The sequence below is a fragment of the Rattus rattus genome, chromosome 6, assembly GCF_011064425.1.
Source record: "Rattus rattus isolate New Zealand chromosome 6, Rrattus_CSIRO_v1, whole genome shotgun sequence".
In the NCBI taxonomy this organism is placed as follows: domain Eukaryota; kingdom Metazoa; phylum Chordata; class Mammalia; order Rodentia; family Muridae; genus Rattus; species Rattus rattus.
In genome coordinates, this window is record NC_046159.1 from 123,219,538 (window position 1) to 123,241,187 (window position 21,650).

The 21,650-nt window shown below is 42.1% G+C and overlaps 1 protein-coding gene across 2 annotated transcripts in view; it reads right to left on the reverse strand.

Moving 5' to 3' along the window:
• Mdfic (MyoD family inhibitor domain containing) overlaps nucleotides 1-15,979 on the reverse strand; it is a 78,563-nt gene extending 62,584 nt beyond the window's left edge. For both annotated transcript variants that reach the window (XM_032906927.1, XM_032906926.1), the window contains exon 1: nucleotides 15,724-15,979. In XM_032906927.1, the coding sequence (XP_032762818.1) occupies nucleotides 15,724-15,817 (94 nt within the window). In that variant the 5' untranslated portion in view covers nucleotides 15,818-15,979. The remainder of the gene's footprint in view (nucleotides 1-15,723) is intronic.
• Between the last annotated feature and the right edge of the window lie 5,671 nt (nucleotides 15,980-21,650).

Here is a 21,650-nt window from a genome sequence, read left to right on the forward strand (position 1 = left end):
TCAGAGATTATCAGCGAAAAAGACTTTCTGCGACCTCGCGAGTACACACGAACTGGCTTATCAGCAGCCCTACACGCTCACACGGTTTGGAAGCTGACTGCCGCCAGGTGTCATGCTAGTAGGCTTGATTCAATTAGTAACTTTAATTGAAGCTGAATGAAATTAATTATATAATTTTGAGCTGTTCAAGTTTAATTCCATTAAAATTAATTCATGAAACCGAGGCATTATGAAGCATTGCTGACTCAAAGAAAATAGGTATGAATAAACCCTCTAGACACACTTGACGCATATTTGAATCATGTCCAATATTCGAGTGCTAAGCACAGACCCTCTCAACTCCTCACAGAATAAATGGCAATGACACGTACTCCATATACACATGGATTTATGATGATGTAACCTACTCCTGGGGGGAAATGGAGTTCCTTCTACCCCAAATTCTTATTAAGAGACAGTTTATTATGCTTTTTTAAATGAGTTTTCTTATCTGCAAACTCTAGAATTAGATGATCCCTAGTATCCTGAAGTCAAGAGAGGAGAAGAAAAAAACTACCGCTCCATGTCTCATTATATTCAAAGGGAAATAAGTTATGTGTGGTTCCTATGACATCACAATCACTAGGATGTCCAACTTTGCCTCTTTTGAAGACTAAATGGCTTGAAAGCTGATCTCTAATTTGTCCTGTGGTGATCTACTGCACCCAGCCTAAGGCAAGGCTCAGTAAAGGCTCCCAGTACAAACTTAAATTGTCTTAGGCTAATTCTTTACTAGTATAAATTAAGCTTCTGTGGCCACTTCTGTGGCCTGGACGCCATTTTATTTGTGTTGTTTTACGTTTCCTCATCTTAAAGGAATATGAGATATTAGCCCCATAGATAGAGGGTATTTACACACATCACTGAGGAAATGGAAGGACGGGAGAAAGAGGGATTTCACTGATGAACAACCTTGAAGGACAACACCTAAACAAAATCAACCTGGGCAAAAGTTTCAACTAGCGGCGTCCTTCTTCAGAGGAGTTAGAAATTAGATATTAGATGATTATCAATGGAGGCATGGTACCATGTTTAATAACAGATGATCGTTATCAACATAGCCCTGCAGTGTCACATGTGCATGGGAAAGCCAAGGATTCAATCCACTGCATTCTGGATATATGAAGATTTGTAGTTGCAAATCAGTTACACCTGGGCCAGGATGGAGACCCCCCCCCCAATACCAAGTGATTCCCCTAGCATAAGATATCACTTGGACCAAACTATTCTTGTTCTTTCCTCTGTGTGGTGGATTATTCTCAGCCATGCTTCTTGGTTTTGCCAATAAGGCAGAACCATGCAGAGAACTCTAGCCACATTCAGATGCACGGACCCTAACCTTAGAGGATCTAGTGCAGGTGGCTTTGGTGAATGGAAGAGTGAGTGACATCAGTAAAGAAACGTGGCCAAGCTGGATAGGTAGTAAGATCCATATCTTACTATTCACCTCCTAAACACAGAATTCCAAGGAATCAGAAAATGAAAGTTTACCTAATCATCTAATGAACACATCTATATGTAGTTATAGTTTATTATCAGAACAACTATGAAAGTACAAAATCAGAACAATTTATAAGACTAACCTGTTCTACCAATATTGGGGTAAAATAAATATATTATAGATATGAAAAATTGAAAATTACCACAGGGCCATTGGGGTACACTTGTGGGTGTGCCAAGCTTTCCGGTGTGCCTCCTCTACACAAAGAAGTGGAAAACAATTTGTAGATAAGCAAGGAGACCATGTCTTACAAACAAATCTCTCAGCCAGGGAGACCAAACACACTCATATGAAACAATCAAGCCCCAACAAAACAGAAGGCGGTGGAAGCGGTCCAGGGTCAGCCTTCTGGCTCCAAGGCTCACAGCTGTGTGAGCAGGGCAAGGCCCTAGGCTCTTCCTCCTCCTCTACATGGAAAAACAGAGATGTTAGGCTGCCAAGGCCATCTCGCCCTCAGACACTGTAAGTGACTCTGCACAAGGGTAAACAATAGAATCCAAGTTCCCATAGACACAATAGGATGCTCAGAACCAGAGAAATCATAGAAAGAACTCTGTAGGCATAGGACTTGAGTTCATTCTTAGAGAGAGTAATAGGCATGGATTATGTTAAAGAAAAGTCAAAGGGGTAGAAAAAAAAGTTCTAAATGATCAATATCAATGCAATATTTCCTCTTCCAAAATGACTAACACTATCCAGGTTCAGCATGAATAGTGAGAGGCAATCTTCACCAATAATCTTGGTTGTTTCTGCTGAAGGAGAATAGATTTCAAGTACATACAATTTCTATCTCAGTGAAAATTCTATACTATTCTACCTAGCTGGCATTATCCAAATTTCAAAACTTGATAATTACTTACTTACTTATCTCAGATACTTGGGGAAATCAAATAATTGATTCACAACAAGAAAGAAAACAAGCAATAAATAACTAGCAAGAAAAATCTAAAAACATTAAACAAATTGAATAACTTACATAAAATGTATATATGCCATATAACCACATTTACTTGATATGTAGTTGTTTGGTAATTTTTTTTTAAAGAGAAAGATAAAAATGCTTTGCTTTGTTGAGAGAAAAAGTTAATAAATTTTCACAATTAGAGCACTGTCGTGGAAATTTCCAAAAGACTTTAATATGTAATATTTAGTTGATCTTCACAAGGATCAGTGATAAAAGTAGGAAGAAGACATCAGTACAGTTTTATAGATGAGAGAACATGGTGTCTCAGAGTCAGATGTCGAAGTGAAAACAGGACGATAGTGGTGGGGATGGTGGGGAGAATCTTGTGGCCCAGCTGATTTCAGCAGAGAAAACTCATTGCTCAGACAGCCCTTCTCTCAAACTGAATGGAATGACACCACACGGGAGCATGGTCTGCTCTTGGTCTGGCAGGTTAGTTAGGTGCTCTTTGTTTTGACCATGAATGGGTCATCAGGTAATCTATATCTATAGTCCTCTCTTTTGTAGACAAAAACTAGTGAACTCAATCCTTCTATTAGGCAATTACTCAGACTATTAACAGGAATGGCCCCACCAGTTTATACACAAACAAATGTATCATTTTAATAGTTGATGTTTATGTGTATGTGTGTTATATGCATGTGTGTACTTGAATGTGTGTGTGTGTGTGCTCACCCATGTTTGTGTATGTGAAGATGAAAAGCTGACACGTTTTCTACATTATTTCTCCACTGTTTGTTTGTTGTTTGTTTGTTTGACACAGGTTCTCTCACTGAGCCTGAAGCTTACCATTTTGGCTACAGTGGATGCCAAAGATTCTCCCGTGTTGATCCCTGAAGTGCTGGGAAAAGTGTGTTCGCATGCCTAGCTTTAATGGGCGTGCTGAGCATCTGAACTCAGGCCCTCATGTTTGTACAGCAAACACTTTACCCACTGACCCATCTCTCCAGCCCTAATTACTGAATGTTTCTGACAAACCATTGTAACAAAAGAATACAGACTGTTGCTTCACAGTGAGCTAGAACTAGCAACGTTATTGGAAAAGGATGTTTGATTAAACTTTGAGACACTATACAATTCTGAAAACACACAGCCTTCTAAGAAGTAAAGCTAGCTGCTGTATTTTAAATCCTAGATGTGTGCATCCTTCCTTGTCAATAAACAAAGATTACCTTTAAGATCTCTAGGACAGACATAATATCCCCAATTTGTGCTCTGCACTACAGAATACTTAGGAGCACAGTTTGTCACACCAATGGGACCACAACTAATTATGTGAATCGTATAAAAATTATTCTTTGTTAAGATTCTTCCTCTTTAAAGTGCCATCTATAAAAATGAGAACAATAATGTACAGAGGACATAGGTCATATCATAGTAAATGGACATGAGTTCATACCTAGAAAGCAGTGTCTTCTTACAGTAATTGATCATCCTCAGTGACTATTACTGTTCTTTTACATAACCATCTTTCAAAGTCCTGCTGTAAAAATATCATGGGGAAGCTGTTGAGCTTAATAACCACTTTGTAATCCCTTCCTGAAATACCATACAAGCTACATGTCTGTAGATTGACTAAGGAAAAGTACTATCCTATGAGAAGTTGTGGGGTTTTGTTTTTTGGATTTTTGTTTCTGTTTTCCATTGTGAACAAGGCAGTTCCAAGAGAAGGAGAATACCCTCAAGTCAAATCCATGAACAAATTTGGATGCCTGCATGTGACTTAGCAGTCTGTGGCTGCAGAGTCTGGGCGTTCCTCAGCCTTTTCTAGTATTCTGTTTCAATATGTTTTCCCTTTTTTTAACATACTATTACCATGTCCTCTCAAATGTTCTCCTGAAGTAGACAAGGTTCAACTCACAAAGCAAACACCAAATATATTTTCCTCTTGTTAGCTATGTGGAATTTGCTTACTTAGAGGATGTATAAACAATGATAGAGCTTGGAAACTATCTTTACAAGCCCTCCTAAACCTTAGCCACTGTTCAATGAACTTATATTTTCGAAGAAAAGAAAATACAGATCACTGTGCTTAAATTTAGGGGTCTTTTACAAGTTATGCCTCATATACTTCAATTAAGTACTCAGTCATCTATAAGAGTTTAGAGTTTCCAAAATATCTATATTATCACCCTTTGCAAACCTCTATCCATCCCTATGCTCTCTATCTATAAAACTTGACTCCTACAACCTCATTTTAGCTATCTATTCAATATCCAGACCATTGTATTCTAGTTGACAACATCCTAAGAAATCTGAGGCAAAAATCCCTAAGAAAAACTCTGTGACTATCTTTTCCCAGAGGCTCAGAACAATGTGGAAATTCTGCAAATATAACCTTTAAAACAAGAAAACAAAGTTAAGACAGTTCTCAGGAAGACCTGGGGCCTGGAATTTCACTTCTTCACTGATCCAAAGGGAAACAAAACAAAACAATAACAACCCTGAATCCTAACGACCTTTACAGAGCAATGCAAATCCGACCTTCTCTGTCCATTCCTCCCAGTGCATTACAACCTCCTTATCCCAAAAGCTGTATGATCATTTAAATAAGCACCATATCACATTAACACACAGGCACGTAGAGAAACTTCCAGGATTTTATAAACAGGAAAAAAAAACCAGGTAATCACAGATAAACTATGAGTGTTTATGGATTGAACTGAATGTTTAAGCCAATTCAGTTATTTCCTCTTTATCTGTATTTTGAAAACTGGTGAAACATTCCAGTAAGATTGGAAATGCATTCCTTCGAAAGGAATTCAGAAGTCTAAGGTCTGATTGGATTTGAAATGGAAAAAAAAAAAAAAAAGATGAAACAAAACAAAAAATTAACAAAACAACTTTAAGTGATCCAGCTTATGTATTGAAGTGACCAAAGGAAAATATGCATATGCAAAATGGAAAGAATGTGATTGTATATGAACATTAAACAAAGATATAGAATGCATTGGTGGTTTAAAATGTGTCTCAGTAAGTTCAAGAGGGAAAGAAGGATACTACTCTGTCTATGTTTAACAAGGGAGGAGGAGTAGAAAGAGAAATTTGGTAATGGAAACGTATTACCTCTAACATCTTAATCTCTAGTACCTTTAGGCTCCTAATCTGGTGAACGTTCTTTTAAGTCATCGGACCTGAGGCATGGAATTCTCACTCAAGCTTAGCAATGTTTTCTCAACTGGGAACACTCACATTATAGCCAAACATTCAGAGATTCATGGAATGTAGCAGTCTTGTCTTAGAAGTCTCCAGAATTACTCATGACACCAACTCAGACTACAACTTCCAATACCCACCATCCCCCAAGAACTGACAAAAGGCACAGACACTGATCCTTCAGGAGAAAGGAACTGGCTAACGCAGAAATACAGCTGCAAATCACTTTTATCCAAAGACCTCCTCCATGCCTAGCTAACTTCCTCTCCTGTTTCATTATGATTGATTTGCTTTAGTTTGCTGTTCACAAAGTTGACAAGCAAATAAGTCTATATACATTTTTACCCTTGCCTTATGTGACCGCTGTATTTTTTAAAATGTCCCCTGTTCTCTCTCCCCTATCATAACTACCTCAATTCATTCTCTGGATTTGCAGTCTGGTTGTCCTTATAGACACAGTGGTCTTACTTAACCTTACCTAAAAGACAGAATATTGGGAAAACATTCTGTGTAACTAGATGCTGAAATCCAGACACGGTGTCCACAGTAGCTCCCTTATTTAGCACTCTATGAAGACCATGTAGGATGAACTAAAACTCCGCCATCTTCCCCTGTGTCAACACAATGATACGCTAATCTTTAATCTTGTCAAGCTCACCTTTCTTTTCTTTATTCCTCCTTTTAAAATTATTAGTGCATAGTGATTATACTACACGGTGTGTTTAGTTGTGACGTTTTGTTCATGCGTATAATGTACTTTAGAATCCCTCTTTTCGTGGTCTCAGTTTTAAACACTTTCTGTTAGCTCTCAGTGATTTGATCAGGACCAAATTCCTTTTCTGGTTCTCTAGCCAAGCACTGAACCCTTATTTGGCACTTTTACAAGAATGAAGGGCTCTGGAACTCAACAATGGGCCAAAGGGGTTCTTTAATCTGTAACAGTGTTTCAAAGCTCAAGACTCTGACTTTGAAGTAAATAAGTAAGAGAAGACAGAGCAGGCCATTACAAGTGGTGGGAAGGACACAAATAAAAAGGTGGTGTATGAATTAAAACTATATCGATATTAATTTCTTACACTACCAAATGATTGATAGAGATTTGATTTAAAGTCAAGAGGTAGAACCTCTGCTTGTTATCAGAAACATCTAAACCCCAAGCCTCTCGAATAATTTCCTAACTCACCTTTGGGACACTCTCAGCCCAACCTCTGGGATGCCACATTTGATGATGGAAGTCAATGGGTCAGTAGGCTTTTATGTAAGTCTGCAATCTCCATCATCTCTTTACCTTTCACCCATTCAGCAGCTACAGGCTGACACTGTACAGGTCCCTTATCTTAGATATTCTGATAGGCCTACCATCCTTAGCAACGGGGAAAGGCAGTGACTTCCCAAATCCCTCGTCTTCAACTCTTCCTGCCTATTTCCCCACTGAAGTTTGAATCTGGGGCAATGGTAAGAACAGAATCACCAGCAACTTTTATTTTCCAGTTTTCCTTGTGTCTTAAACATTAATCAGTTACCATTCCTGCCCACCTGCTTACAAATCTCCATGAGCTGCCAGGTCACCGTCTGTCTCTTTACTTTCCAAGGAGAAGTACTTTCCTCAGAAAAACTCAGCACAGTGCTCCGTAGATCAAGAATTACACAGAAACTGTACTTTATGTTCCCAGATTAGACTATTTGTTTTCATATGTTTTGTGTGAAAATTATGTTAAACACTTGTTTGCTAAACAAACAAATGAAAAGACCTGCTTTCCCCATTGCACATTGGCCAAGACTGGAGACTTATCTAACATCATACCTAATGCTGTCAGCTCCTATACTGGTTTCTCCTGTCTGATAATTTATTTTGCTTATTACTGAGAAGTGATATGAAACCTTTCAGGAAAAAATAACTAAGGATTCTGATTGTAACTTGGGTAAAACAAGACAGAAGGTTTATATTTGTAAAGGCTCTAACGGTCAGAAGCTGCTCCATCGTGAAAGGAAAGAGGAAAACTATACTTTGGGTAGAAAAGGCAGAGGTAACTCCTGATCACTCTGCCACCTGCCTTCAGAGTTTGAAACCTGCTCTACCACAAGTTAACCTCATTTTGACTATGAGCTCTACACAAATTCAAACCAAACTAAACGGGTAAAGAAATGAAGCCTAAAATCCGTGTCAGACATTCTTCAACTGGTGTCATCAGCAACACAAGCCCAACAAAACCAAGCTCTCCTCATCATCCTGAGAGTCTCTCTCAGTCGCTACACAATCTGAGAAGCTCCAGAATTAGACCCCAACCACCTGAGTGACAACCGGCTTCACCTAATCTGTCACATATTCTTGTTGTAATCTCCAGTGCTATGTAAACGAGGGTGGCAATTCCCTTTAGCAGACCTCACACCCTGCCTCCCAATTTGCATATGGCTATATGCCTTATGGGTAGAGCTATGCACATAAGCATTCTTAATCTTCAAGGGACCATGTATATAGCAGGTACACAGAACACTTGGGGACAGGATTTCCCCTTTCAAATGTCAATACTAAAATGTAGTGCTAGCATAAAACTCATTTCCAGCTTCATTCCTGAGACTACAAAAAGACTGAGGCAAAAGGCACATGTATGTGAATCATCTTCATACGAATCATGTGGGCGTGAATCTGAAAACAGAAGTAGGCTGCAAGTAGAAACCACAAGCAAAATTAACATTTTCGGGTTAAAGTAGTTAAGTTCCTGCTTACCGGAGTTTTGAGTGATCAGAATTAGAATTATAAACTAGAACTCCTACTTCAGTAGTTTAAGAGTAAAGAGGTTTATTCCTCCTGGCTATGTATGCTAAGGTGAAAAAAAAGAGGTGGACTTTGAAATCCTTTCTGGAAAAGTTACTGTTACTCACAGGAGGTACAGAGCAGGAAGGGAGAGGGAGGAAAGAAGGGGAAAAGGACGGAGACAGATCTAAAATACTGGTTCATATATACAACCTCTCCCTGAAATAGAAGGGCTACAATCTCTTCAGTCTGCCTCCAGGGAATCACCAACATTAAAGTAATCCCAAAGTCTAGAATGAGGCAATGTACACGTCTATCTTTTAACAAATGCAGAACACAAACGCCTAGAGATAGAAACAGAAATCACTGGCTTTAGCCTCGGCTTCACCCGAGGGAATATCTACATTATCTCATGCCATTAGATGGAATTTTTCCCCTGTTGTTTGTTGTTCTAAACAATTTTCCACTTTCAAATGGCATAACTGTAGACTATGTCAATTTATGTTTCCTTATTTTTCCCCCACCCTTTTATTACTACAAAAATATAATACTGGTAAAATGCACTGTTATTTGGCTGTCTTTCCATGAAATCATCTCAACCAGATCCAGGAAATAAGGTTGAAAGAAACAGGAAAAGTCCTAACACGCCCCAAAATTCCACAGCTTCCCTCACAGCTCTGTAAAGGTCATTGGATCATATATATCAAGTCCTTGAAGGCCGACCGACCAAACAAAGCAGCCCTCTGCTGGAGTCTTCAACCGCCTGTGCCAGTGTTTGCTAACTGAGAAGCTTTCCTTCACTATCTTCCTCCCCCTCCTCCTCCTCCTCCTGCCCCCCTCTACCAACCTGAAGTGATGACCAATGAGTGAAAGAGTGACAAAGGCACTCACACCACATCTGCGCAATATTTGTCCTTTGTCCCTCTTTCTCCATTGCTTCTGAAAGCCTGCCAATTCCCAATCCTATGCCAATACCGCAATCCATTCTCTCTGCTTCTATTCCCAAGCTCCCACATGATCCCTTCTGAGAAAGGCAGTCAGCCATGCTGATCCCTGTCCAGCAGAATTCATGCCACTCATTCTTAGCTAAGCCCTCAGCCTCTCTGAGAAGCATCAGTTTGCATCAGTTTGATTCCCCCTTGAATATGTTCCTCTTTCACCATTTCCCACAAATCTCAAATGTCTTGACTCATCCTAACCTCCTTTGCTCTTTACAAATACCAGCATCTACTTTAGGGGGAAGATCTGAGCCTTCAATAGTCCCTTTTTATCTAATTTTCTCCAGATTATAGTTTAATCCTTTTCTCCCACACCATTTCAAGGGGAAAACTATCCCAACTCTCTAAACCCTTTCTAGAAATTGACTCTTTGTGTACAAGGGCTTGGTCCCACACAGACACTCAAACTGACCCATGTTATATTTTGATGCCACTGTCCTAAGCTTTCTTCCCAATACAGTGAGAATTCTCAACAAACTATTCTGGGAGAAGCTTTCTATGCACATCCTTTGATCTTTACAAATGACAATTCTTACCTCCTGGAACCATTAAATATCACTGAATATTCAATACTTCTGGAGAACTATTATATATTCCTCTTCTATATTATTTTATTACTTCCATTCAAGGTACAGCCTTTCCCTCAAGATTTCATCCCCTCCCTGACTCTACCTCCCTGACAGTGACAGTCACCTCCACCAGTTACAAAGCCTAGTTACAAAGTCTTGGCTATTTATTGTTGACTATGATTACTGTGAAGCTCCCTGAACACAACATTTTCAAAACAAGACTTCAAGGCTCCTACATGTTACCATGCTAATGGCAGGGCAAATCTATAGGTGGCATCAAATTACTACCTTGAAATAGCTTCCATATTATATATTTTATGTAACAATGCCCATTTAATTCATCAGCATGTGTGAAAATACACTTGATCTCAAAAGAATCAAAGATTAGTAAATATTAAGGGGCCCTCAAAGAAAAGCAAAGGTTATCCTATCTGGACTGCTGTTCTTAAATTTATTCCCTCAGTGTCCCCTACAATGATGCTGTCCTGGATCTTCTACCCTTTTCCACACTACTGCAGGAACCCTCTAAGACAATTGCCAATTCTGCTCCTTGTCCTACTCCAAAATCATCCTTTGACCTGTCTTCAGGCTTCTCTTCCTAAACACAAATTATGTCTTCTACTTTCCCCTTCTAAAGAACCTTCAAAGGCTCACTAATGCCAACAATAAAAGAATGTACATGTTCCTCAACAGAACAGAGCCTCCTGACCCAGACTTTACCCAGTCTTTATTGTTTCCACTGTCATTTTCTGCTCTTTCATGAAGCCCACTCAATTATCTGTCTGGAGTACCCAACCTTCTGTAATCTAAGCTCCCGAGTGAGTCATGTTTTCTACGGTCTCAGCAAGGAGTCCTAACACCATGCTTCCTAGTCTATGTCACATTAAATCTTCCTGAAGACTTTGCCAAATCCGCAACTAGACAGTGTGTGTGTGTGTGTGTGTGTGTGTGTGTGTGTGTGTGTGTGTGTGTGTGTGTGTGTCCAGGTCATACCAGACTAAACCATAAAACAGATTTTTCTTACCATTCAATTCAGGCAACTTAAACCCTCCAAATACTCAAATCAATGCATAGGACAGATGAGTTTTAACTTACTCCTTCCTGCTTTCCTTCCTTCTTTCCTTCCCTTACCTTCTGTCCCTTTGTAACTAAAATCTTCCAGTTTGCATTCCTTGACTCGTTTAACTCTTAGCAAAGGAAGAAACAATTCAGTCCTGACAAGCCTTGCCCTAATGGAGCTAATCTTATAGCATGAACATTACTCCCTTCGTGCTTATGAAAGAGTTAGGACTTTGGCTTTCAATGTGCCTAAAAATGTCCCCACATCCCCTTTAAATCCTAACGACTCCATCTATTTTCCTAACTCTGTCCTTCCTCAGGTATATATATGTGAGAATTGTTTTAAGACAGCTTCTACTGGATTCACTTTTATTCTTTGTTACTTGTCTGTGGCTGCCAGAGTTGTAATAGTTGTCTGGGATTTATCATTAAAAATATGAAAGTTTCAATAAAATGTATTTGCAACAATTTTGAGATTTACTTAAGGAACTAAATATAATTTATTAATATTTCTAGGGAAAACTATAATCCAGTCTCCAAGAGGCCAACATACAAATGAACAGGACTCATGTGAGAGGAGAGAGCTGTCCCTGTGTCATGCTACACAGTAGTTATCTTCAAGAAGCTTATAAAGGGATGCAGGACAAGAATCTCTACTGAGGTGGCAAAGGCAACGTTCGAACCCTCTTCATTGTGGTATGCCTTCATTTTCCTCTTCTATCTCTTGTATGCTGTTTAAGACATACTTTATTTTAGAATATATGATTTCGAAGCTCAGAAGTACTCTGAGATTGAACTGAAATATAAAACCAAAATGTGGGGGGACATCAGGAGAGAGTTTTCATGGACTAATGACATTTAAATTTACAGCTTTTCGAAGATTCTCTGTTGCACTCTGACTCCCTTCTACCGCTCCCAGCATAAAAAGAAAGGACTATTCTCTACTTAAACATCAATAAAATGGGTATTTTTGTGGATAAGGGCTCTAAATTAATACACCTCAAACAGAATCAAGGAGCAGCAGGAACTTGTGCAGATGCAATTTCTCTGATTTTCTACCTAGAGAATCTTATTATGCACCTGAGTAAAGATAAATTCCTGTTGGTGCCCAAGAAATACAGGCAGAAGGTTTTTCTGTCTAAGTGGTACTGACTTTGGGCCAGACCAGTTATTTTGGGACTGTGCTACAGTGTGCCCTGGAGGATGCTGAGCAGTTACCCTGCCTCTGCTCACCAAATGATGCCAACATACCCTGCCATCTTGGGACCACCTAACATGCCTCCAGATGTAGTCAAAAATCTTCCTGGGCCCAAAATCATCCCCAGTTGAGAACCAATGACAGAAGCTGTCCAAAGACAGTAAACTTTGGGAAACGCCATCTTTAAAAGAGATAAAAACAGCATGACAGAAGTAGAGAAATTCAGACACGTAAAGCTTGCATTATATAAATTGAAACAAACAGGCTTCCCCAAAAGGAAATCTGATTAGCTCTATAAACTCCTGACAACTCAGCTAAGCTTCTAAGTCGGAGCTCCTCTTAAGCAGTTTCAACTTGAAGAGCCTCTCCCTCGCTTCTATTTTAGATTATTTTTAATTAACTTCACTGGCATTTTGCATCCTGCTATGAAAAGTCCGCCTAATAGTCTCAGAGGACTCTCCCCAGAGACAAGAGTACATTAAATCACACATTATCACATTAAAGTATACACCAGCACTGAGCCCAACAGTCTACATCTTGGCAAGTGCACCGGGGTGGGGGCTGGGACGGAAACAGGCTCCAGTGCTTCATACTATCCAAAGCCTATTAACTTCAGTGCATCTCCCCATGTGACAAGTTGTACTGACTCACTCCTGCAGCCACATTGATCACTATGGCGTACATCTTACAATTTGTGCTGCACCTGCTTTCTTGTTTGTGGGGCAATCGCTGTATTGAGCAAACCCCTTAAATTCATTGGGGGGTCCTTCCCCTCCTCTTAAAAAATAACCAAATGGAATAAATTATTTCTAAAGATTCTGCTACGTATAAATCACAAACTGACGAGGGTAGCAGTTAATTCAAAGGCTTTTTCAGTGACAGTACTGCGTGATAGCAGAAAGAGCATTCAAATGCTTCATCCAAAAGCAAAGGAGAGGAGTCATATCTACAAACCCATCTTCTTACAACGAGAACAATCGTGGCACAAATGGTCATTCACCTAACAAGGCATTGCCACAGGAATTTTGCATGAGAACGTAACTCAATATTTCAAAAGTTGGTTATAAACAGGAAAATCATTTTAAACCGCATTTGCTTTCTGTTTGCAAAAACAGAAACAACAAATCAGAGCCCCAGAGGTCATATCCAACCTCCAGGTGTGCTTGGTTCTCTGCCACAGAGGAAAAAAAAAACCAAAACACTCAATTAGTTACTATAAAATGATGAAACACAGACCCATCTAGATTTCCAGAAGCGCTTAGGACACCCGAAGATATGGATCGACACGACAGAACTTATCTAGAACTTAGTAGTGTTATCTCCTGGCCCGCTTCCTCTCCTGGACCCTAAATCCCACAAATACCCTGCCTGCCAATGTCCTGGTTCCCATCTACAGATTGTAGCATGCCAGCACCATACTCTGTGACACCTGTCAGAACACACCAGAACGAGTCCTACTATCTATAATGCTTTCAAAGCAATAGGAAAGATCACAGAAGCGCAACAGAAAGGTACACGTTTCCAGGCTGTCCTCTCAGTAAAGAAAACCTTTCCACCTCAGTGTTGAACAACACAGTGGACTACTCTGTTACATTGCCCCACACACCTTAATGGTTGTAGAACTGATTCCAAGATTTGATTAGGGGGTTCAAACAAGATTTTTTTTAAAAAAAGAAAAGTTGCTTCCAATTTTTAAGAATTGTACCTTGAGTTAACATAGTGAATGGTCCACGGTAACATACTGTGGTATTACACATATGTATAATGGTATTACACATGTGACCACCGTGAACATATAATAAGTATATTTAACTCTGCAGAAGACATGTCTCATATTCTCTTTTTCCTTTCACAAAACATCTTCTGCAAATACCCCTAAAGAATTATATTTTCTTTACTATATTTAGTGTGGAGAATTTTAAAACTAAACTTTGATTCACTGAACACTAATGTCCTACTATGCTCAGACACTAGGTTTTGTTTTTCAGAAAGGACAAGGAAAACCCAGTGGCAGGGTAAGAAGGTAGGACTATTTGAGGAAGACATTGATTTTTTTTTTCCATAGAGATACACATAGTGTATACAGTTAGCATTTAACCTCAGGCCCTTTTGGATGTCCTGCTTCTTGTACTCAGATCACGTGACACCAAGTGGCTTTGTACTGCACAGGTATACTAGGTGACATGGCAAGTTCTCCCTGGAGAATTGCACCATCCATAGCATTAATATTGAATTTTGTGCATATTGACTACCTCAAAATCAAATCGTTTTACCTGGAGTGTTTGCTGTTGGTTTTTGGCGTAAGCATTGTTTAACAGCAGTGATTAATGGCTCAAGTGGGAGTGTAGAGCGCCTATCAACGAGTGGCCATGGCTGTGGCAGGCATGGCTAATGACAGGGAAATGACAGTGTTGACAATACAGTGTGTGTAAGACGGGCTGCTTCTGAGAAAACAAGGGTTTACCAGTCTAGTTCTGTGCCTTTCTACAGCTAATCACTTGAATTCTCTCTGTTTAGGAAAAAGAAATGAGTCACTCTCCTAAAACAAAATGATAAACATAACATTTCAATTTAAGCCTGGATGTTTTCTGCCTTTATCTACTCTGGCTAGAACATCTTTTCCTTTTTTTTTTTTTTTTTCTTTTTCCTTCATTAAAAAAAGAAAGAAACTTCTGGCAATATATATTGGGGTACTGGGAGACAAGATTTTGGACATGCTTAAAATCAGGAGTTCTGGAGACCTGGAAAGTTATCCGGTGTATATCAATCAGAACTCCATTTGAAATGTCCTTACTGGAAAGGGTAAGAGAAATGGAACAGTCTGGTTCTGCCACCAAAGAGCACCTGAAGTCTATTACCTTTAAAGAATTTTAAAATGTGGTTATGGAAGCTTCCCAGAAGCCAAAAATAAAAATAAAAATAAATTTAAAAAAATGTTGTTTTCCTTTTGGAAGAACTCAAAAGAGTTAATTCATTCTTGGCGCATGTTTATTCCAAAACAAAAGTTATTGAAAACACATGCGGGAGCCATTCCAAAAGAAACTGGTCTCAGAAACCTGGATGCTTAACCTGGGGGTCAGAGTACCCCAAAAGAACCAGAAAGATGAGGAGAGCCCATGCTTGCTTAGAGAGCAGACAGCTCTGAATGAGAAAAGAACACAAGAACTTAAGAGAACTAGACAAGTGGAGACCTCACACTCCTCCTGAGTGTCAAGCCAAGAAGTGCTTAGGCAGAAGGTAGAAGTCATACTGTTTCTTGCAAGGAAGAGGGAGCGGAGGGACCAGGGACCCCGCCCTCCTATCCGGTTGTTGATCAGGGGCAGGGATCCTAGGGCAGACTTGTTCAAGTGACATGAAATGTGCGAAAGTTCACAACTACGAAGTTGGAGCCGGTCTTCGCAGCCCCCTACCCCCAACACCGCCCCATCCGTAAGTGTGCAAGCACGTCCCAGAAACTCGCTACTAGCGAGCACTCGTTACTCACCGTGGGCTGGGGAGCCCAGCCGGCCACCGCCCGCCTCGGCTGGGCACTGCTGCCCCACGGGCCCTGGAGCGAGGGCTTCACCCGCGCCGGACATGGGCCACGCTCGGAGCCCGCGCCGTCTCCGTGGGGTGCACCGACCCCGGCTGCTTAGGTGCTGGGTGCAGGAAACCGCCTGCCTCTGGCGGGAAAAGCAAATGGGACAGCGAGATCAACTGTTTTTAGAGTCCAGCACGCCGCCGCGCCGGGCCATTCCCTCCCCCTCTGCGTCCCTCCTCCAACTCCACCCCAGGGAAGTTAGGATTTGAAAGCAGCCATGGGGGGAACGCTGCGAGCGGGACGCGCGCGCTGGGAGGGGACGCGCGGGGACCCTGGCCGCAGAGCGACCTGCCGGACCTCCACCTACCTCTGCATCACCCCCACCCTGCAGGCAGCTCCGAGTCCTTCCTCCCACCGCCGGCAGTCAGCGAGGCTCGGGCCGCGGGCCCATCACGTCCGGTCAGTCTGACCAGGTCCAGCGGTCTCCCTTGAGTGGCGGCGACGGTAGCAGCCGCCCGCTCTGACTCCGCGCACTCTGTCCCTTCCCTCCGGGCAGCCCCTCTCCGGGAAGGACTTTAGGATCCACTTGTGCGTCTCTTTCACCCTCAGGCTGCCACTCCTACACTCTTCAAACACTTCTCTCTCTGTGGCTCCCTTTCATCATATCCGGATTAGGGTGGCCTCGAACTCTTGGCAGACAGCCCCAAGGCTGGGGGCGGCGCGACCTAGGTTTGGCCCTGTGCTCCCTTGAGGAGGGAACTGTCTGGGTCAGGAGGCCAGAGAGGACAGGCCAGGAGCAGGCTTCTCCACCCTGGCCCACCAAGGTTTGGGAAAACAGGGAGGGAGCTCAGAAATTCCCAGCCTTTCTGGGAACCCCCCCACCCCCAAAACCACTTTCAATCCTGCCCTTCAAAGGACTATTAAATCTTGAGGAATACCCCCAGGGAAAGCAGGGATGACTCTCTCTCTCTCTGTGTGTGTGTGTGTGTGTGTGTGTGTGTGTGTGTGTGTGTGTGTGTGTGTGTCTGTTTACATGTGTGTTCACACACACTCTCTGACTTTCCTGGTTCTATAAAAACAAGTATTTAAAACCTTGTTCCTGGGTCCCTTGTTTACTCTCTTCATCTTTGCCTTCTTTTTTTTTTTTTTTTTTTTACTGTTTTACTTTAGTCAAACAGGATTCCTGATCTGGTTAAACCAGTTGCTGTTAGGCAAAGCCATTGAAAACACCCAGGTGTACAACGTTAACATTAACATACTTGAGAACATCTGTCCCATTAAGGGGCAGAATGCCTCTCTGACCCTATGACAACTGTGAGAAGTTAAATTGTGGTCAGAAGTAAAAGCTCATTGGCTGTGACTTTATAAAAGAACTGTTCTGATTGTAACAGACTCTAAAGGACCAAGACCAAGTGAAACTGGTTGTGAAGCACTTTTCTCTATCTGGCTAATGTTTGCTCTTTGTGTGAGTAAAACGCAGAATTCAGCTGAGTTGCACACCATCTGTGGACGGACTGTCTAGTACATGAGGAGTCAGCCATCTTATCAAAACTGAAGAAACTTGGTAGATTCGCCTTCTCACTAACCCTGTCATTACTAATACATCAGGAATGTTATATCTTCAAAAAGTGACCAGTCAAGGTCTTTGCAACTGACTGAAAAACTCTTTTTCTTACCTCTAAAGAAGCAGTGTGTTCAAACTTGATTTCAACTACTCTGAGAAGTCAATCTTCAAAGGTTCTGAAGACAGATATTTGGATTCCATAGAAGATGACATTTTACTCAACGGCCTATAGCTAATAGATATGCCCCCCACTTTTAAAATTAAATTTGTAGATTCATAGATGGCATTGTAAAAGGTGTCTTAACTCTCTTAAGAAAGTGTCAACAGTCTGGACTATATGGAACCTACTTTTTGGAGCCAAGTCAGTTGTGAGGAAGGCTTGTCAGCATTAAAAACACTCGGGAAACTTGTGCTCTACCAAGCACAGCTTTACTTACAAGGGTTGGTGAGGAAGTTCTGGAAAGTTCTTCTTTCCCCCTTACTGTTTATCTCCTTGTTCAGATTGTTCATTCTGTTACAAGCAAGTGAAGATGTGGGGAAGTTACACCTTGCTTCTAAAGGCCATTGCCATTTTTTTTTTTTTTTCAATCTTTCGTTGAGCAAGCACATGTGCTATGGTGACCGAGTGGAGGTCAGAGAATGGCCTCTGAGTGCCAGTCCTTATCTTTCACCTGTTTGAACAGGGCCCATATTGTTACTAGCTACATACACAGGGTAGCAGGCTCATGAATATCCAGCTATTTGCATGTTAGTAACACCCATCTTCCAGCAGGAATGCCAGAAAGAGAGGCTACACTTCTAGCTCTCCCAGCTCAGCTCCTCAGGCTTCCACAGACACCATTCTCCCACAGAGCCCTCTCCCTCAACAAATACTTATTCACTGAACTGCACGCCATATTCCATTCTTCCACATGGCATATAATACCTAACTTTTCTGATAAGACAAGCATAAGAGAGCTTGATCCTCTTTCACTAGGGTATGTATGTTGGAGAGGCAGCCCAGGTTCTCAAATGTGTAGAGTTCTGCAGGAGTAAGGGATAGAGAGTGAGGGCCAGGGACTGGGGATAAACCTTCTCTGAGGATCTTGTTACAGCTCTTTTGAGCAGAGAGACCTTCTCTAATTACCTTCAAAGAAACAGCGCTTTACTTTGTGTGAATGCCTCTATTGGGGTGAACAGGGGTATGTATGGACCTTGGAGAGTGGCAAGGAGTTTTCACTGTAAATGAAAATCATCAGAGTTTTAAAGTTCTGTAATACCTCATTTACATAGAGAGGCATTCCAGGAATCCCAGGTACTGGCTGGGTGGGTTGTTATTGGGAAAGAAGCAAGAGGAAAAGAGGAAATTGAACTTGTAGGTCTGCCAAGGACTACTGGACCTTCCCCCAGGTAGAGGGTATAGGATCCAGGCTTCCCAGACAAGGTCAGAGAAGAGGAAGTGCTGGTAAGGCGAGTCCTCTATTCGGGACTGAGCTCAGAGAAGTTATCTGGTCATAGACTTCGGCCTCAATCAGCAGGGTTTCACAATATTCCACCGCTCCTTGAATTAAAGATAAGCATCTTACTCTAGTTGGGGAAGAAATAAAATTCAAGTAAAAAAGATTAGGTAAAAACCAACCAAAGACTGCACTGTAGAGACAGCAAATTGGTCAAAAGCTGCATCTTGAGTGTATATCAATCAAGCACTCTGTGCTCAGGTTGCCTCTTAAAGGGAAGAATAGTAAGTTTCTCCATGAGGACTCAGTAAGGTTATATCCTATAGCAGTTGGAAAAGTGCCAAGTGTGTGAGAAGTGCTCCAAATTATGGACTATGGCTCTCATGAAAGAGTAGAGTTATGAGTAGCAGAGAGTAAGGTGAGGGAGAGGATGGAGAGAGGGTGGCTGATGGTTAAAGAAGTGCATCTAGATAGGAGGAATAACTTTAAAAGCTGTGGAAAACGCTACGGCAAATATGGTCGACAACAATTACTTAGAGCTATGAAAGAGCAGATACAGAGGATTTTCCAAGGTAAAGAAATGAAAATGCACAACTACCATGCATTAAATAAAAATTAACACCTTCAATATTAATGCAGCTCTCCCGCTCGGTGGAAGCTTTTTCCCTATAAAAATGAGCATGAGACATTTCCGCCCTTGAAATGAGCCAATTCAAGTCAGATTAGATTAGATTAAGCGCAGGTTTATTGGGAAGCAGTTTTCAGTCGACTCAACTGGCCCCAAGGACTGAGGCCAGGGGAGTCACCGCGGGAAGGGAATGAGAAGGAAAAAGAAGAGAAAGAGAGAAAGAGCTAAAGAGAGAGAAGAAAAGAAGAGGAGCCCAAAATGTCTGGATTATATAGGAAAGAGCCTCTGGGGAAAGGGTAACTCAGCTCCTAGATTGAAAAGTTCAGTGTTGGGGGCAGGGTACACCAGGTAGGGACCAAGGGATGCTGAGAGAACCCGGAAGCTAGGTCTGCTTTAGTAGGTAAAACATGCACCTCAGCCCCCTGCACAGGAGTCTCAAACTAAACAACCAACACCAGGTCTACATCAAAACAATGGGCAATGGCTCAGTCAGTGAGTTCAATCGCTAGAGCTCGTGATAAAAGGTCACGTGTGGGGTCATGCGCTTGTAATTCCAGTGCTATGAGATCCTTGCTGCTTACTGGACAGACAGCACAGCCTAATTACAGGAGATCCTGGCTACTGAGAAACCCTATCTCAAAATCCGGGTGTGTGCGGGTCTGTTTCTCATGCACATATGTAGGGTTTGGGGTCCCGCATCAGCTCCACCACAGGGCTGGGCCACTGGGGAGGTAAGATGTGGGAAGTTGACTGCGCTTACCCTATGGGTGGGTGTTGGGCTGTAGGGGCTTCCCTGGGACACTGTTCCTGCGATTGGGAAGCAAGGTCTGAGCTGTAGCTGGAGGTGGCTGGGGTGGGGGTGGTTGCAATGAGGCTGGGGCATCTGGTTCTTAGGCTTTTGGACACCCAGGCCCCGCTGGGAGTCCTAGAAGAGCTGAGAACGAAGTGTCCCCACTCCCTCCTCCTCGGACTGGATCTGGGGGAGGGGGTGTGTGTGATGGGGGAATCTGGAAAGTTCTTGGCTTGAAGGCTGAAGGCTTAGGCTTGGGTTTGGCTTGGTCATGGCTGGGAGCACAGAGAGGCCTTCTTTGGGAGATTGACTGCGGCTCTGAAGGCAAAGGGCTTCTCCATGGCTTCCCACTGCAAATCCTGGTGAAAAAAAAAAACAGCCCATGGTTTTAAGGCATTTATTGTCAGGGCAGAAAGTGAATGTGTAAAACCATACCGCACTTCTCAGGGTGGGTCTGAGGTAAAATACCTTTTCCAGGGAGGAGTGTCTGGGAAGAAACTGGCTAAGCCCTCCAGGCCTTTAGGCACCTTATCAAAATGGAGATCTGTCTTGAGCCTACTTGACCTCAGACCATGTCCTCTATATGTGGAGGGGCTTGGGATGCTGCCCTTATATAGTTTTGGCCACAAATCCATGGGGGGTGGGGAGGGACATACTGTGGCTAGTGATTGGGGCCTGGGACCTGGGAACAGGCTAAACCGTAGTGTGCCTTCAGGGTCACTGGTATTTCTAACCTTAGCACAACAGAGGATCAAGCTACCTTTCACCGTCCCACACACATACACACACAAAGTAATGATGTCATGTACTTTAAGCAAGTTATAGCAAAGAATTCTTACACTAGCCTAGCTGGGATTCAATCAATCTCAGCTTTGTAAACTCGGGTCTTCTCCCCCTTGGATCTCATGCCATGATCCTGGTGTCCGAACAGGAATTGGATGTGTGCTCCTGAGACGTCCCTAGGATTCTGTCTCCCTCTTCTTGCTGCATTTGCTTATCCTGACTACTTAGCTTGGCTCCTGGTGAGCCACCCAATGCCTACATTCCATTCTGTGTCTCGGGGTGTTTATGTTTCCCTTACAGTTCATATGTTGAAATCCCAACTTCCAGTGTGACAGTATTGTCAGAAGCAATTAGGTCATGACATTAGTGCCCATATAAAAAGACGTGGCTGCTTGTTTTGTCATGGCAATAACTAGTCACCTTCTCAAATCACTCCCACCCCCTCGTCTAAGGCCTTGATGATTAGCATTTAGTAAAAGAAACTGGGGGTAACAAAAGCATTCAGACTAGAGCATGGGTTTGCACTGTGCAAATTATGATTTTATTGCATTTCTGTGTTTGGGGTGTAGTGGTGTGTGGATTCACATGTTCAAAGAGCGTTGTGGAGGTCAGAGGACCTGTTCCACCATGTGGTGCTGTGGAATGAAATTCAGGTGTCACACTTGGTGGCAAGGTCTTTTAGTTTCTCAG